General features: G+C 47.1%; 1 protein-coding gene across 1 annotated transcript; it reads left to right on the forward strand.

The window, feature by feature from the left end:
• Positions 1 to 5,586: 5,586 nt before the first annotated feature.
• Positions 5,587 to 17,806, forward strand: TREML2 (triggering receptor expressed on myeloid cells-like 2). The gene is made up of 6 exons (XM_011944037.1): positions 5,587 to 5,632; positions 6,449 to 6,604; positions 9,121 to 9,441; positions 12,705 to 13,113; positions 14,699 to 14,799; positions 15,085 to 17,806. The coding sequence occupies exons 2-6, from the start codon at positions 6,550 to 6,552 to the stop codon at positions 15,162 to 15,164; spliced, it is 966 nt and encodes a 321-aa protein (XP_011799427.1). The 5' UTR covers positions 5,587 to 5,632; positions 6,449 to 6,549; the 3' UTR covers positions 15,165 to 17,806.
• Positions 17,807 to 18,330: the final 524 nt, after the last annotated feature.

The following is an 18,330-nucleotide window of genomic DNA, read 5'->3' on the forward strand; positions in this document are numbered from 1 at the left end:
AGCTATGTGGAACTGTGACTCCATCAAACCTCTTTTTCTTTATAAATTACCCAGTATCGGGTATTTCTTCATAGCGGTATGAAAAGGGACTAATACAGGCATCAAACAGAAGTCTCTTCATGTATATCTCTGCTCCTGCCACATGACCATCACCTATCTGTGAGAGGCACCACTTTTGCTTTCTTTTTTTTTTTAATCCTCATTCCCTGTTTCCACTTGCCTTCCCCTCCGAGGCAACCACTCTGATGCATTTGATATGTAACCTTAAATTTGAATATATTCTTGTAAAGCATGCAGCTTTATTTTCTGTGACTGTATTTTAACTTACATATTAGAAATTGTGATAGACCTTTTTCATATATTCATTTTGTTCCTTCCTGGGTACATATACACAGCCCACTTTTCAGTGCTTATTCCATTGTGTACATATTCCACAGTGTATCATTCCAAACCCAGGGTGCATGTGGTGTTTTACCTTCACTTCTCCATATTGCAAACAATACTGTGAGGAATATTGTCCATCATGTTCTCTGGTGGAATCAGGTAAGACTTCCTTTAGGACTTATACCCAGATGGCATCAGCTGGGTTTTATGATCCCAGATGTCCGAGTAATGCTGTCAGCTTGTGTTGCCCGAAACATGAATCTAGACACTAGAGATTATTTTCTGTGAGTTTCTGTGAAGCAAACAGCACAACCTATGGAATGGTATTGCCAATTAAAAAAAATGGAAGGCAAGAATAAATGTAACTGAGTGACGCTACATAGGGGATAGATGTATGATTATCTTAAAAAAAAATTTTTTTTGAGTCTGAATTTTGTCTTGTTGCCCAGACTGGTGTGCAGTGGTGCGATCTTGGCTCATTGCAACTTTCACCTCCCGGGTTCAAGCAATTCTCCTGCCTCAGCCTCCTAAGTAGCTGGGATTACAGGCGCCCGCCACCACCCCCAGCTAATCTTTTGTATTTCTAGTAGAGACGGGGTTTCATCATGTTTATCAGGCTGGTTTCAAACTCCTGACCTCAGGTGATCTGCCCGCCTCAGCCTCCCAAAGTGCAGGAATTACAGGCATGAGCCACTGTGCCTGGCCGATTATTTTTTTTTTGTGAGATACTTTTGTGCCTGCTTGGGAATTTTCATAATTAAAATGATACCTAAAAATAAGCAGTTGTGTGTTGAAGCCACTGCTATTTGATTTTCAGTCATATGTGACTGAACGCAATCCTTTCTCAATTTATTGAACTTATGCAACTGCAGCAGATTGGGACGGGTTCACTTACAGTATGGAAATGTTGAGCTTCACTTAAAGAACATTGGTGGTGGGATAAAAGTGGACTAAACAAAAATAGGGCTTCCTCAATCAGATGCTAAGAGCTAGCATTTAGTTATAACTTTTAAATATTTTATCTTAACATCCTTGGCCTCAAAATTGTCATAGTTCTCTTAACCACAATTTTCAAGTGGGTGGCAAATTCTATGTCATAAGTTAACATGTAAAAGACATATACTTCTTCAAAATTTTGAACATATTTCATTGTTTTCTTACCTTAGCAGTGTTGCTATGGAAATGTCTGATAACAATCTGATGGTTATTCATCTTTACTGACCACTTTTATCTCTGCAACATTTTTATAATTTTCCCTTTGAATTTTTATTATAGTATGTTTAATATGGACTATTTAATTATCCATTCTATTTGGAACTCTTTGAACACATTCAATTTGAAGTCTTAGATATTTGTTTAATTCTGAAAAATCCTCAGTACTATTTTTTCAAGTATTAGTAGTTCTTCTTTCCATTTACTCTTTTTTATTCTTTTGGGAACAGAATAACAATAGAATATGTGGGAATTAAAAACAACAATAACCAAAATTAAAAGCTGACTACGTGGACTCCATAGGAGAGTGGAGATGACAGAGGTTGTTATTAGTTAACTGGAAGGCAGACTGAGAAAATTTACTCAGTCTGATCAGAGAGAAAACAGACTGAAAATAAATGAACAGAATGTCAGCTATCTGCAGGACATTAACATAGGAGCTAATCTTTGCATCCTCAGAGTCCCAGAAGGAAAGGAGAAAAAATGTGAGCCTGAAAATGTATTCAAAGAAACGTCTAATGAAATCTGCCCAAAGACCTAAAGCTACAAATCCAAGAATCTGATTTTATCCCAAATATGATAAGCCCAAAGAAATACATACCAAGACACAGCATAGATAGCCTTCTGAGAAGTAAAGACAAAGAAAATATCTTTAAAATGGCCAGAGAGAATTAATTATCTATAAAGGAACACCAATTCTAATTGTAGTGAATTTCTCATCTGAAACAATGGAAGCCAGAAAAAGGTGGCACAATGTTGTTCAAATGCTATAAAAGACACACAACACAATTGAATAAATATTTCTCCAAGGGTATACAAATGAGCAAATTGTACATGCTCAAGATGAAGATGCTCAATATCATTAATCATTAGGCAACTACAATTCAAAATGTAAGTACATTCACTGGATGGCTATAAACAGAAAGCCAATACAAGTATTGGAGAGATTGTAGAGAAATGAGAGCACTCATACATTGCTGGAGAGGGTGAAAAATTTGCAGCCACTTTGGAAAACTATTTGAGAGTTCCTGAAAATGTTAAACGTAGAGCTGCCATATGATCCAGTAGTTCTACTATTGGTTATGTACTCAAGAGAAATGAAAACATATGTCCACACAGAAACTTGTACATGAATAGTAATAGTAACACTGCTTATAATAGTTAAATAGTGGAAACAAATAAAATATCTGTCAACTGATAAATGGTAAACATATATATTCATTCAGTGGAATATTATTCAGCCTTTAAAAGGAATGATGTATTAATACAATGTATAGCACAAGTACAGCTACAACATGGACAAGCCTGGAAAACACTCTGCTAAATGAAAGAATCCAGCCACAAGGAACACATATTGTTCAATTATATTTTTATGACATGTCCAGAATTGATCAAGAAATTTTTGATTAAAGATATTTTTGTCTATAAAGACAAAAATATTAGTGCCTGGGATTGTATATATAATAAATATATTGCCTGAGACTGTAGGAATGGGGACTGTGGTAAGCTGATAAATGTCCTCTTAAAAGATATCTGTGTCCTAATCCCTGGAACCTGTGATTGTTACCTTACATGGCAAAAAAAAAAAGATCTTTGTTGATGTGAGTAAGTTAAACATCTTGAGATGGGGAGATTATCCTGGATTACGTAGATGGGAACTACATGCAATCACATGTATCCTTATGTAAGACAGCCAAAGGGGGATTTGAACACAAAGAGGAGAAAGTGATGCGAAGATGGAGCAGAGGGAGACTGAAGATGCTGGCCTTGAAGATTGGAGTAAAACAGCCCCAAACCAAAGAATGCTGGCAGCTACCTGAAGATGGAAAGGCAAGGAACAAATTCTTCCCTAGAGTCTCTGGAGAGACTGTAGCCCTGTCGACATCTTCATCTCAGTACATTGTGATACTGACTTCAGACTTCTGCCTTCAGAATGGCGAGATAATAAGTTAATACTGTTTTAAGCCACCCAGTCTGCAGTAATAGGAAACGGATCCAGGGAGTGCCTGCTAATGGGCATGGGGTTTCTTTGGGAGGAGGGGACATGAAAATGCTGTAAAATTGGTGATAGTTGTACAACTCAGTGAATATATTGAAAAGCACTGAATTGTATGCTTTAGGTGGGTCAGTTTTATATTATGTGAATTATAGCTCACAGAACTGTTGAAAAAGTCACTGTGACCTTGGGTTAAGCAAAAGATATGACATAAAAATATGATCCATAAAAATTATATATTGGACTTCACCAAAATAAATAAACATAAAGTGCTTCATGCTGTACTATTTCCATTCTGGAAAGAGAGAAACGATAGAAAAAAACTCCACCAGATCAATGTTTGTCTGGGACTGAAGGGATGACTAACAAGGAGCAGGGGAAAACTTTTGGGAATGATGGCACTCTTCTCTGTCTCCATTATGGCATTGGATACAAGTCTCTAGAACTCCCAGAACTGTTCATTGAAAAGGATGAAAAGTGCTGTATGTAAATTAGGCCTTAATTTTTTAATGGGAAAAATAAATATAAAGACAAAATACACTGCTGTGTTAAATCAAATGATAGATGTAAAAGTCTAATGTATACATACTTTTAATGATTTTGACCAATGCTTCCAAATTTCTCTTAAGAAAGGTTGAATCCAGTACATACTTCCTCAGTCAGTGAATGAGTGTTTGAACCCTTCTACCCTCATCAGCACAGTGATCCCGAGGGTCACACTTTCGATGATGATGCCTGGCTCAGTGCTGGGCACACTGTATCGGTTTCATAGAATCATGGATTCCAAGCCCATGAAGTCCCCACAAGAGATAAATCCTCCACTCCTGAAGCAGCTTACTGTTCTGATGGGGGAAGGGATGAAGGAACATACTGCATGTGTTGGGGAGGGGAGGTGGCCTCTGAACTTAGGGAGCTCAGGAAGTTCTGAGACTGGGTGGGAAACATTGAAAAAGGAAGGGTGAAGAAGGAAAACAAAACACACCTGTGAGCTGAGAGGTCTCAGGTGACAACTGTGTCTCATTCCTGTGCCCCCAGTGCCTACCTAGCCCCATGCATAGCAATGAGGTTGTGGGAATGAACAAATGAATGAATGAATGAGTGAGTGAATGAGTTGAGAGACTATAAAAGCTTATGGTCAGTCAAGATAGACTTCTCTGCTTGGAGCTTGGGGGTCCAACGTCAGTTTAAGATTGTGGCCATGAAAGCTTGAGGACTTTTTGCTCTGAGTCCTGTTAAAATCAATGAAAATGGAGACCAGGCCTGAAGAGTCCCTGTGCAAAAACAAAAAAAAAAAAAACAGGTCTCATAAGTGACCTCAACTTTGCTTGATTTGCAAACATCAGTGAAACTTAACTTGAGCTATTTCTTGTAAATGTGTACATTAAGGAAGAAAAGAACTTAAGCTCAACCAGTCAGAAGAAGTCAACAAGCTTATGTAGATAACTAGGGTCTTTCCAACAGGATAGGCCAAATAAGGGAACTGTATAACTGTAACCAATTAAATATTTTCTTCACTTTACTTGTCCTGTAGGAGTCTTCCCCTTGCATTCCCCCAGTGGAGCTCCTCAACCTCTTCTGTTTGGAGCTGCCTGATTCATGAATTGTTGTTTGCTCAAATAATCTGTTTACAATTTTATTGTGCCTCAGTTTACCTTTTGACAGTCCCATGTAAGGAGTAGAAACATGGCACTGGTGAGTAAGGGGAGCATACATAACCATGGAGGTCCAGCTGGGTCCCCACACACTGAAGGAGCAGATGACACAGGTACTGGACATCAGAAATCGATGCTTCTGATTCTAGGCCTTGGGGTAAGTGAAGGGTGTGGTCTTGGACCAAGTGCTGGGTCATTTCCACTGGAGCTGGTGGCTGTATAGGCGAGATAGCGTTGAGCAGAAGGAAGTGGAGGGTGCTTGCCTGCATGCTGACAGAGGCTGGAGGCAGGGGAGGAAGGGGCTCTTGAGATGAGGTGGGTGAGGGGAAGTACTGCGGTGGCTATAGGAAGCCTACACGAGGGACTAGGAGTCTAGAGGGAGCTGATGGTGAGTAGAGACGACAGGAGGAGAGGCAGAGAGAGGGATAGAGACAGGAGACGCATGGATAGGGAAAAGGAGAGGCCGCTGGGGTGTGTGTGAGACTGCATGGGCGTGTGTGTGTGTGTGTGTGTGTGTGTGTGTGTGTGTGTGTGTGAAAGTGAATAAAAGACAAAGACTGTGTGTGAGTGTATGCGCATGCACACCCATGTGTGAGAGTACAGGAACCCCTCCCTCAACCCAAACTTTATGCCCTGAGTCTTACAATTTGCATTTTTGCCCTTGACAAAAGTAAGATTTCAAGTGAGCCTGTAAGAGGTTATTTGCAACAGTGAACACAAGTGACTGTTCTGAGCAGCCAGGAGCCTGGGAGAGAGAGAGAGGAAGGAACAGAAAGAATCTGCAATGAATGAATGAATGAGAGTTTATAAGAACTTCCCTGTGAATGTGTGTATGTAAGAAACTAGGGTCAGAGATGCTCCATCTCAGCCTGAGAGCCTGCGCCCCTGGGTCTCTGAGCCCAGAAGATTCCAGGAAAGTCTATACCTGAGGTTCTAGAAGCCTCACCCCAGTCCCCTAGCTGGATCCTAGGGACCAGTTTCCAGGGGAGACTGGGGAGGGCGGAGAGCCCTCTGACTGTGAGTCCTCCCTGGCCTGGGGCCCCAGACTGGGTGGAGCAGCCACACCTGCCTGAAGTTCTGAGGAAAAGGGCGGAAACAGCTGCCAGCACCGCCCTCATGATGGGCTCAATGAATCCCTGCGGTTGGCTGGAGGCAGTGGGTCCCACACTGCCTCACTTCCCTAAATGGGCAGCTTCACTTTTAGAACCCCAGGTCCTTCCCTGGCAGGCCCAGGTGGCACATCCTGTGTCAGGTGGGCCCTCACCTTGGATCTCCAGGCCTGGCACTGACCAGCTGAATGGAACCATGGCCCCAGCCTTCCTGCTGCTGCTGCTGCTGTGGCCACAGGGTTGCGTCTCAGGTAAGGGGAGAAGGGGCTGCCTTGTGGAGGAGGGAGTGGGTACAGAGGCAGGAGCTCAGGGCCTTTTTCTTACCCTCCTTACCAGCAATTTTCTTGTTTAGTGTTTTGTGGGTTGGGGAAGGAGGAGATTAGGGCTGACTTAGTAGCTCTTTACCCTAATATCAGGCCCCAGGCAAAGCTAACCCAGGCCTCCCAAGCTAAGATAAAGCTCTGGACCCTCTCTGCATTGGCCCCTTTATCTGCTAGGCTTCCTCAGGCTTCAAAGCAGAGCCCTCAATTTCCTCACACAAATAGCTCTCTCTGCTTGGCCTCTGTCAGGAAGCCCTGTTTAGTTATGACAGCAATCATTGCATCATGCGTGCTTTGAACTGAATTTGAGCATTTTTCTTGAAATGCTGATGCCACATCCTGTCCCTGCCTCTGTCCTGAAGGGACCAGCGTGTGAATGCCTTTCCCACCTCACAGAAACCAATGCTCCTTGAGGGACCTCACCCATTCCTGCCCCTCTCGCTGCCATGGCAACAAAGTTACCACTTCCTGTTCAGTTCTGGGCATGGTGGGGGTTGGCAAAACTCACCACTGCCTGTGAGAGGGGTGGGAGGTGTAGACACACATGAAGACAGTGCCCTGGAGACCCATTCCAAGGTCACCCAACTCTGCACCTCCCAGAGAGTAAAGAAACAGCTTCCCAATGCCAGGGCAGAAAGGGGTCTCTCCTGTGCTAAGAAATCCTGGGCTCATCCACCAAATAATGAAGTTGGATCATTCTGTTTAGTCTGCAAGGGACAGAGGGATGCTTAGACAGGGTGTTGCCTTGCGCAGAGCCTCAGTTCTAGTGGCTGCTGGGTGGGACTTGGGACAGATATCCTGGGTTCTGGTGGGACAGATGTCCTGGGTTCTGGGCCCTTGACTGTCACAGCTCTGGGTTCCCTTGGGGAACTGGGAGCCCCTAGCATGTGGGAAAAGGAAGCATGCGTTGAGCACGCACTGTGTGCAAAGCACTGACCTGGGGCAGAATTCTCACAGCAACCTGTGAGGGGTGTGGTGCTCGTCTCACTTGACTGATAAAGAAGCAGAGATATTTCTGTATCAGTCAAGTGTCCGTTTTGATATTTCTGTATCAAACAAGTGACCTGATCACACCGCTAAATGGTAAAAACAGGGTTTCAACCCTTGTTTGTTTTGACTCCAAAATGTGTGCTCTCTGTTCTCTACTATGGGGAAGAGTCTTTTTATATGTGTTTTTGTGGAAGGCTCTGGGGTGAAATTATCACAAGAGTCACTGGTGAGCTTAGGGCAGGCAGAGGGGTGGAGGGACCCCACGGCAGCTTTCTCCCTCTCTCTGTCCCCTGAGTCACCCTGCACACCCCAGTTCTGCTCTCTCTCTACCAGACTGTGGATTATGAGGGCTTGGACCACATCTTACTCCTCAGCATAGAGAGAAAGATATTGCAGGTGGAAAGTGAATAATTGTAGAATCCTGTGGTTCACACACCATTGGGAGTTTGTTTACATGTACATTTGAACAGGCTTGATCTATGGGTTTTATGTAACTAGGATATTTTAAAACTAAACACCAGCTAGAATGAACTAAGGAAACATTATTTAAAGAGGACTACAGTGAACCTATTTGTGAAATAAATAACTATTAATCATTTTTTTCAAATACTGGATTTTCTTATCCACCTAATTAGTTGGAACTGAAATTTCAGAACTTAATAACTTGTATTTGTGTCTCTGCATCTGTCTCACTGAGGGCATGACCTGGGTTTTTCTCACAGGAATTCCCTGGGAGGCCGGGCGCGGTGGCTCACGCCTATAATCCGAGCACTTTCGGAGGCCAAGGCGGGTGGATCATGAGGTCAGGAGATCAAGACCATCCCGGCTAACATGGTGAAATTCCGTCTCTACTAAAAATACAAAACATTAGCCGGGCATGGTGGAGGGCGCCTGTAGTCTCAGCTATTCCGGAGGCTGAGGCAGGAGAATCGTTTGAACCTAGGAGGTGGAGGCTACAGTGAGCTGAGATCGCACCACTGCACTCTAGCCTGGGCGACAGAGTGAGACTCCATCTCAAAAGCAAAACAAAACAAAACAAAAATGAATTCCCTGGGAATCCCTGAAGACAGAGCTTGTCACTCTCCCATCAGACCAGAAAATACCATGAGGAGAGGGGCTGTGTCTGATGGAGCTCCGAGTGTAAGTGCTGCGTATCTTCCATTAGACCTGGGGTTCCCTGAAGGATATACCTGCCTCCTCCATCGGACTGAAAGCTCCCTGAGAGGGGGGTCTGTGTGTCCCCCATTATACTGGGAGCTAGCTGTTTTCAGGGCCCGTTTACCTCCCTTCAGGCTGGGGAAAACTCCCTGAGGATGGGGTTATGTTTCCCCATCAGTCTGTGGTTTTCATGACAGCAGGACACTATCCACCTCACCCTTCGCCATGATCTTCAACCTTCATGATGCCTTCTTCCTCTCCTCTTGCCAGACCTTATTCAACAAGTCTTGTCTCTGCAGGCCCCTCTGCTGACAGCGTATACACAAAAGTGAGGCTCCTCGAAGGGGAGACTCTGTCTGTGCAGTGTTCCTATAAGGGCTACAAAAGCCGCATGGATGGCAAGGTTTGGTGCAAAGTCAGGAAGAAGAAGTGTGAGCTTGGCTTTGCCCGAGTCTGGGTGAAAGGGCCCCGCTACTTGCTGCAGGACGATGCCCAGGCCAAGGTGGTCAACATCACCATGGAGGCCCTCAGGCTCCAGGACTCAGGCCGATACTGGTGCATGCGCAACACCTCTGGGACCCTGTACCCCTTGATGGGCATCCAGCTGGATGTGTCTCCAGGTGAGTAGGCTACAGGGGCACTGGGACGGGTGGAGGGAGTCCTCCCTGCCCCACACTCCACTAACATCAGAGATAATAAGGATAATAATCCATCAATGGACATGTTGCACTGTAGTGTTTTCAAAGTGCCTTTATGGCACTATTCATGGCACTATTTTCACCATTTTACAGATGAAGATAATGAGACCTGAAAACCCAATGTGACTCTGAGCTTGTCTGGGGTCCCAGAGCAAGCAGGTGGCTGAGATGAGGTTCAAACTTGGCACTGTCTGTGCTGTGTTTTATTCACTCATTGCTTCAACATAATTTATTGAGCCCCTATTATATGGCAGGCACTATTCTAGGCTCTAAGGATAGTGAGCAAAAATACTCACAATCCTGCCCTATGGGAGATGACAGGCACACTTATTATCCAGACAAATAATTGCAGAAAACAAGAGGTGTTCATAAGAAACTGGGAAGTATTTCAAATAATTGCAGGTAACTAGAGGTCTTCATGAACTAGGAAGTGACTCGGTCGTGGGGGAGCTACTGAAGTACTGGGGGTCAGAGAACACCTCCCTGAGCAGGCAACACCAAGCAGAGCCCTGAATGGTGAGCATTCTCCAGCCCCCAATCTGGGTGCTTTGAAGGGCGCTTTGTGGCAAGAGCTAAATGTGCAAAGGTCCTGAGGTCAGAAGGAGCTTGGCTTGTATAAGGCTTATTTAGTCGCTCCATATGGAGTGTGAGGCAATGAACGATGAGGTTGGAGAGTCAAGCAGCCCCAAAGACCATAAGTTGGAATTTGGGTATAAAAGGAAGCTACTAGAAAGCTCAGAGAGCTGTGTCATGACTTGTTTTTAAGAATGTACTGGCCACTTGTTGAGGATGGAGTTGAATGGTATGAACATGGGCAGAGAGGCCATTGTGGGCATCTGGCTGGAAATAGCAGTAGCCTGGAGTACAATGTAGGCACTAGTGGCAGAGAGATGTGAATGGGCTCAAATCTGTTTTTCAGACTTTCTGTTCAGCTTGTCTGTTTTGGAAGTAGGACAGGATTTGCTCAGTTGAGAGGTGAGCCAAAAGGGGGAATCGTGGATGACCCAGGGTTTTCTATTTGATCAGCAGGTGGATGATGGTCCCCTTGATAGTGCAGGGTAAATCTGAAAGAGGAGCTAATTTGGAGGAGAAAAATCAAGAGCTCTCTTTTGTCATGTTAAGTTTAAGATACCTCCTAGAACCCTAAGTGGGGAAATGCAGCCAGCAGTGATATATCTGCCTGGAACTCGGGTGAGAGGTCAGAGCTAGGGTATGTATTTGAAAGTATCTCTATAAAGATAGTGTTTTAAGTCCAGGGAATTAGAGAAATCTATAGATACAGAAAGTAGATTAGTGGTTGCTCAAGGCTGGGGGAAGGAAAAGGGGATACAGAGTCATAGCTAAACGGTAAGGGGTTTCTTTTGGAGATGATGATGTTCTGAAACTCACTGTGATGATGGTTGCATAACTTTGTAACCATAATAAAGAGCCATTGAGTTTTATACTATAAATGGGACGTGAGTTATATCTCAATAAAATTGTTAAAAATATCAATATCTAAAAGTTCTCCCTTGAGTGTAGGCAAAAAAGAGTGGAGCACCAAGCCATGGGGTCCTTCCACATTTATTAGATAGAAAAGGGAAAGGAGTCAGCTAAAGAGCCCGAAAAAGGCAGCCAGTTATTATGTAATTTACTATCCACCCTTCCCCATTCGCCTAACCCAATTGCATCTCCATCTTCCATGGGGTCTAAACTAGAGAAAATGCTGTTGCTAAAATGTGGAGCCAAATCTCATTCCTCCCCTCTCCAGTTCCGAGTAAGACCCAGCGAAGTTGAAACTGGTTCACTGAAGTCTTAATATGTAGGGATAGAAACATTAAACATTACATGCTTTTATCTTGTCTCATCATTTCCTCTAATCGTGTTATGTCAAATCTCACTTTCTACCTCTTAAGGATAATTTGTGAAGATTTCAACTTCGCAGGACCTTTTCGATTATTAGGAAATAAAAAATCCTTAGTCCAACTACCAACTCTAGTCATCTAGCAGTGTAGGATATTCCACTGTCCCTGAAGACCAGGTTGTATGGTCCAAGGCACCTAAAGTGGAAAAAGAAGATTGCTGGCTGCCCAGCTCCCCATCCTACATCTTGGGCTGTGGAGAAGGCGGGGTTCCTCTTAGTTACCTCTTCTTGGCCCTCTTAGTGTGTTGATGTAGGAATGAGGGAGGGGGAGATGGTTATGTGGCTTAACTGAGTATTGTAGGAATGCTGTCTCTGTTGGATGTCATTCCTTGTCTGCCAGCCCTTTGAGATCCTCTCTGAGTGTCCACATACTCTCCCAAGGCACTAATGTGTGAGTTCTCTGAAGAGTTCTTTAGACATGTCCCCACTGCTGAGTATGAGGATGTGGGAGCTCTGACTCCAGGTGAGCCTCTTGCTCTATCCCTATCCTTACCAATGCTGCTTGCTCTGGGTCCCCTTCCCTAGAAAAATGGCTCAAGCTCAACCACTTTCCATGAAGACCATTTGGCCCTTAGGAAATTGCCCTTTCCATGCACAGTAGTGGGATGTAGCAGCCTCTGTTTCCAATTTTCTCATTCTGTGCTGAGACAAAACCAACACTCACTGCTAGGTCGATGCCTCACAGCTCCTCCACCTCCCTCCTCATCCACTATCCAAAACCCAGGCTTCTTCTAGAAAATGGGGTAGAAAAGGGCTGGATTGATGGTGAGTGTAGCAGGACCAGTTTGATATCTTTTAGTGAGTCCCCAAGGAAAGTGTCTGACCCCAACTGACTGCAGCTTTCTTTGGAATTTGAGGCCCTTAATGTCTCCTTGTCCTCATCTCTGGACGCTACTTGTCAATTATGGAACAGCTGGAAAAGTCCCTGTTTGACATTATTTTTTGGAAATCTTTTTGGCCCATAGGAATGAAGAGGGCCTGGAAAGTGACAACAGAGAAATGGGGATGGAGAGGGAACAGGTGGCCTGACATGGGAGGGGAAAAAGAAATTGTGGTAGTCTCTCCCTTCTTCAGTATGCCTACTTCCTTCCTCCTGATATTATTTTCTGAACAAATACACATCTGATCACTCAGCAGCCAGAATCCTAGGCCCAAGGTCAAGGAGAAGAGAAGAGGACATGCCCCTATCCAGGCTTCCGGGCAACTGTGTGGGCTGCCAGGAACTGCTCCCAGCATTGAGGTCCCCAAGTCAGTCTAACGTTCCTCCCTCTCTGTCCTTCAGCTCCCAAAACTGAGAGGAACACTCCTTTCACACATCTGGCCAACAGCCTCAAGAGTGGAACTGTCACAACTGGCCAAGCCCCTACCTCAAGCTCTGATGCCCCTTTTACCACTGGTGTGACGATGTTCACCCCGGGACTCCTCACCTTGCCTAGACTCTTGGCCTCCACCAGACCTGCCACCAAGAGAGGCTACAGCTTCACTGCCACCAGCACCACCAGCCAGGGACCCAGGAGGACCACGGGGTCCCAGACAGTGACTGCATCTCCCAGCAATGCCAGGGACTCCTCTGCTGGCCCAGAATCCATCTCCACTAAGTCTGGGCACCTCAGCAACAGATCGCCCACCACAGGGCTCTACCTCACCAGCAGATCTCTGCTCAACAGACTACCCTCCATACCCTCCATCAGGTACCCATGGGGCCTGGGGTTGAGTGGCACTAGCACCTAGTGCCCAAACAGACTTGGAGGTGCAAGTCTCATATCTGACCTTCCCCTTTTGCTCCCCAGGAACCCAGTGTGGCCTGCTTCTGAATGGGAGGTGGGGGACTGGAAGTGACATAAAGGATGGCAATGGAGAGGAGAGGCAGGAGAGAGGAAGGGCAGGGGAAAGGAGGGTCATGGGGAGGAAGGGCAGGAGAAAGAGGGATAAGGAGAAAAGAGAGTCACTGGGGATGAGGGTCAGGGGAAAGGAGGGTGGGGAGAGGAGGGGCAGGGAAAAAGAGGGTCAGTGGGGAGGATGGGCAGGGGAAAGAAGGGTAGGGACAGGAGGGGAAGGGGAAAGGAGGGTAGGGACAGGAGGGGCAGGGGAAAGGAGGTGGGGGAAGAGGATCAGGGAGGAGGAGGGTCAGTGGGGAGAAGAGTTGGGGGAGGAAGGTGGGCAAAGTGTCAGCAGAGAGGACGGTCGGGGATAAAGGTGGGGGGAGATGAGGGTTGCAGGGATGAGGGCAGGGGACTATGAGAGTTGGGGGCATTAGGGTCAGGGGGATGAGGATGGGGGGAAATGAAGGTTGTGGGGGAGGAGAGTCAGAGAAGAAGGTCAGTGGGAGGAGTATCGGGGAGACAGGGGTTGTGGAGATGACGGTAGAGGGCAATGAGAGTTGGTAGAATTAGGGCCAGGTGGGATGAGAGTCAGAGACGAGCATGTCAGGGGATGGGTGGCCTGAAGAGTCTATGGATGGAGAGGAGAGGGTGAGGACAGGGCAAGGATGTACCTCATGGAGTAGGAAGTGGAAAATGGGGGTTGCTTTAATTTTGGGTTTCTCTAGAGAAGCTGACTCTGAGGCAGGGATATGCATCTTATATGGAACACTGAAAAAAGGTAGGGGAGTGGAACAGGGCAGGGAAGGCCTCTAATAAAGAGTACTTAACCAGGTGGCTACTGTGCACAAGAGCCTAATCCCAATGGGGAGAGTCAGATCCAGCATCAAACACACATCTACAGGGCAGAGGAGCCCGTGTAGTTACATACCAACTCCAACTGGTCATCGGTAGAGGGCTGCCTGCTGTGTGTGGCATGGAGGACTCTAGTGACAAGAGAAAGGCCTCAGCCTCCCGCCCACAGGAAAGGAGGTGCTGGTGATCTGTATGTGGAAATGATACTGGCAAGGGGATACAGGCAGGGGCCCGACAGCATCTGCTACAGAGGACAGAGTGGGGAAGAGGCATCCTCAAGCTCCTTGAGGAGAGCAAGCATCTTGATCTCTTAGACACAAATGGGAGTCTCCTAGAATCCTCATCCTCACTGATGAACAGATTTGGGGGCATAATGGAGGAGAGGTACCAAAGTAGAGAGATGCTCCCTCTACCTGGGGACGTCCTCCTCTTAACTCCGGATGTCACACTTGCTTCTATGGCCGGGTCTGCAAGGAAGAGAGTGGCTGTCTACCCTAAGAAGGGCATGCTTTCAGGGTTTCTGCTGCTGGTCCGAACCCAAAGTGGGTTAGGATGGGGGACCTTGGTGCTCACCCACTTCTGCCCTGTCCCTTCTCCTCAGGCACCAGGAAGTTTACTCCACTGTGCTTGTGGTGGTGCCGACCCTCCTGGTGCTGACACCGATCATAGTCTATGGGGTTTGGAAGAAGAGATACATGGCAAGTGAGTAGAGCCCACCTCCCAGCCGCCTGAGGGCAGAGCTCTGGGTAACTGAACTAAGGGTTATGACCTCAAGTCCCCAAGTGATATGGCCCTTGGCCTGTGTCCAGTCAAAAGGCTTCCACCTGGGGAGGAGGGCGGCCAGGTGGAGACCACCCAGCACAGCCTTAAGGTGGTGACCTGGAAGGAACCAGAGGCAGAGTCAGAAAGGGGCTGGGGCTGGTGGAAGAGCATCGGGGCACTGTGGGCAGGGCAGGACCCTTCCTCAGCTCTCCCTGTTTCTTGCAGGCTACAGCATGTGCAGCGATCCTTCTAGAGGTGACCTACCTAGAAGACCAGAGCCCCATGTGGAAGTCTGCTTGATCTGAGGCCACTTAAGCATGGGGTGGGGAGCTTCTCCCAGAGTGGCCCCAGGGGGCTAGAGGAGGGGTACAGATTGGGGCCAGTCTGGATCGGATGAAGCTGGAGGACTTGTGCAGTGCTGGACTCACCCAGGACTTCCCAAAACCAGAGGCTGCCATCCTGAGCAGCCCCACAGCCCAGCGTTCTCCTGGGCGGCAGGAACCTGGGGAGGGGTCCAGAGCAAAGGGCATCAGTCAGAAAGTCCCAAGGAAATGTGCCCAGTGGTTTCTGCTCGGAGCTGCAGACCCCAGGTCTCTTGGTGGAGGCAGGCAAACCCTGAGAGTGCTGTTTACAGAGAACCTCAGCTCCCGTCTGCCTCAGAAACCCTATCAGGCTGAGCTGCCCTCCCTACCAGGGCCACTGTGTCCTCTGCTTCCCTCTGCTCTGCTTTAGCCTCCCCTAAGGTTAGGGAAGAGTTGGGCTCATGATTCCCAGAGGTGGTGATGTCTCATCCTGGAGGAGAGGAAACAGTGACTAAAAGCTGGGGACCCACAGAGGAGTTGGCAGCTTCCCTTGTCGGGCCAGGTGTCCTTTGCTGGGCCTCTGGATGGCCCTGCCCTGAGTGGGGCTGCTCCTCCCTCCTGTCCTGGGACCCCGCAGAGCCCATGCTCTCACTGCTGCCACCTGCTGGCCGCTGCCTCCTTAGAAAGCTGTGACCAGGCAGCTAAGAGCTTCTGGGCTGCAGGGTCAGCCTCTCCCAGGACTGAAGTGCAGAGGCTGGACTTGGGGCTCTCTCCCCCAGCTTCCACACCTGGGTTCCAAGTCTGAGTTCCCACAGGGGACCCAGCAGCCTCCAGCAAGTCCATACCCTGGGGTGCCTGAGACTTTGGCTCTGTATGGAGGGTGCTCACCCCACAGACACTGGTGGGGAGACCATGGCTCAGAGGAAGGGTGGAGCACCCTCGCTCCCCCACTCTTACTCCTCAGGGTAGAGAGAGAAGACACACACTTGGGACACAGTGAAGACAGCAACTTGGAACTGACCACAGCCTGGAGGACCGGCCCAGGCAGGGGGGCAGGGAAAATGGAGCCCAAGTAGCCTCTGGCCAGGGACCCAATGGCCCGAGGACTCTGCCTCCCACCCACTGACTCAGGGCTCAGACTCAGCCTCTATTGTCCAGACCACTGGCTTGGGGTCCAGCAGTGAAGGCTGGAGAATGCAGTCTGGATTCCCCTACACACATACACACACACATACACACACAGGTGTCTACTGACCTGGAGTGACTGGAATAGTACCTGGGGATAAATGTGACAACTGTGCATTCAATTCTGGGTCAGGGATGTTCTAATGGCCAGGAGAGTGACACAACCAGGACCTTGATGGACAGCCAGAGGGGCCACTTCAGGATGGATGTGGGGAGAGTGGAAGAGGCAGGGAGTAATCCTGGGAGACAGCAGGGAGGAGGCACTTCTTCCCTATGTCCAGGAGAGGGCAATAGAGAGAAGACTGAGGCTGAAGAACTGATGGCTCTGGTCCCAGGACAGGCAGACAGATAGACACACACACACACACACACGCACCCATCTCTGTAGCAAGCAACCATCTATGATAGCTGTTCTCCCTATCATGATGGTGTAGCCACCATCCTGTTGTGTACTAGGAGGGAGCTTAACCTACCTGGGGGAAAACAGCTCCCCAGGAGCTCCCACCAGCACCACTGATGAACCTGCTTCCTCTGAGAGTGAGATGCCCAAGGGGAGGATCCCTAGGGAATAAGTGAGGGACAGGGACCAGGATGCCACTCTGTCACTGTGTGACCCTCAGCAAGTCACTAACCCTTGGCCTCATTTTTCCTCTCTTTTGAAAGAGGACAATAATTCCTACTTCTCAAGATTGTTTTCAAGATAAAATAGTATTAGCATTGTACAATGATGCAAATGCCTCATTACTATTGTTTCTTAAGTTGTTTTCTAGCTCTAATGTTGTTTCCCACATTACTTTTAAGACCTTAGGATTCTATTATTCTATTTCTTAGTTTTGTCCTATCTGTTCCCAATTGTCATCACTATATGGATGTTGGGGTCCCCCTGATGACAGCCCCTTTGGAAAGGTCCTCTTTTGAGGAGGGGAGGGTACAGAGTGGACTCATCTCAGTGTGAACTTGGCAAGTCACTATCCCTCTCTGATCCTGTTTCCTCATCTGGAAAAGGAGTGAGAGAGGAGAAAGGAAGAAACCAGTCAGGCAGGCAGTTAGGGTGGGTTCTCGGTTGAATTCTTTTAAACAAAAGAACAGCCTGAAAAATCAAGCTGCAGGCACAGATACGGGAATTTGCACAGGGGGGCTTGGCTAAGACATGTTCACAGCCTCACAGATAAAACAGACTACACAGGTGACTTGCCCAAACATGCCCACAATGAAAAATTTCGTCCCCTGACATGTGCAATAAGGGGAACAAAGCAATATGGAGTAACTCAAGCTAAGGGCCCACATGCACATTAGAAGGACACGGTGAAGCTACCATTTGCCTTATGCAAATGATCACCCAGTCCTCATCAGTTTCTTATAAAAACCTTTGCATTCAACTGTAAAAATGGCAACCCTCTTTCAGGCCCCTTCTCTACAGCAGAGAGCTTTCTTCTCTCACTCATTAAACTCCAACCTCATTCTTGGTGTCCATGCTCTTAATTTTCATGGTTGTGAGACAAAGAACTCCAGTGATACCTCAAACAACAAGAGATTGCTACATTGTGGTGCATTGGTGAGACTGTAACAGGAGGGTGGAGATGAGCTCTGAAGCCTCTTCTCACTTCCTCGGGTATGTGTGTCAGGTGTTTAAACTGGAGTGACTCCATCTTGTATAGAGGCTGGGTAAAATAAGGCTGAGACCTACTGGGCTGCATTCCCAGATGTTAGGCATTCTAAGTCACAGGGTGAGATAGATTGGCACATTATATGTACATTATAATGCACTAGCATGCTAAGGGACACTCCCACCAGCGCCATGACAGCTTACAAATGATATGGCAACATCAGGAAGCTACTTTATATGGTCTGAAAAGAGGAGGAACCCTTAGCTCCAGGAATTGCCCACTCTTTTCCTGGAAAACTCATGAATAATCCACTCCTTGTTTAGCATATAATCAAGAAGTAACAATAAATATAAGCAGCTAAGCTGCCCATGTTCCTG

This window comes from Colobus angolensis, unplaced genomic scaffold (genome assembly GCF_000951035.1).
Source record: "Colobus angolensis palliatus isolate OR3802 unplaced genomic scaffold, Cang.pa_1.0 Scaffold105, whole genome shotgun sequence".
NCBI classification, from domain to species: Eukaryota; Metazoa; Chordata; class Mammalia; order Primates; family Cercopithecidae; genus Colobus; species Colobus angolensis.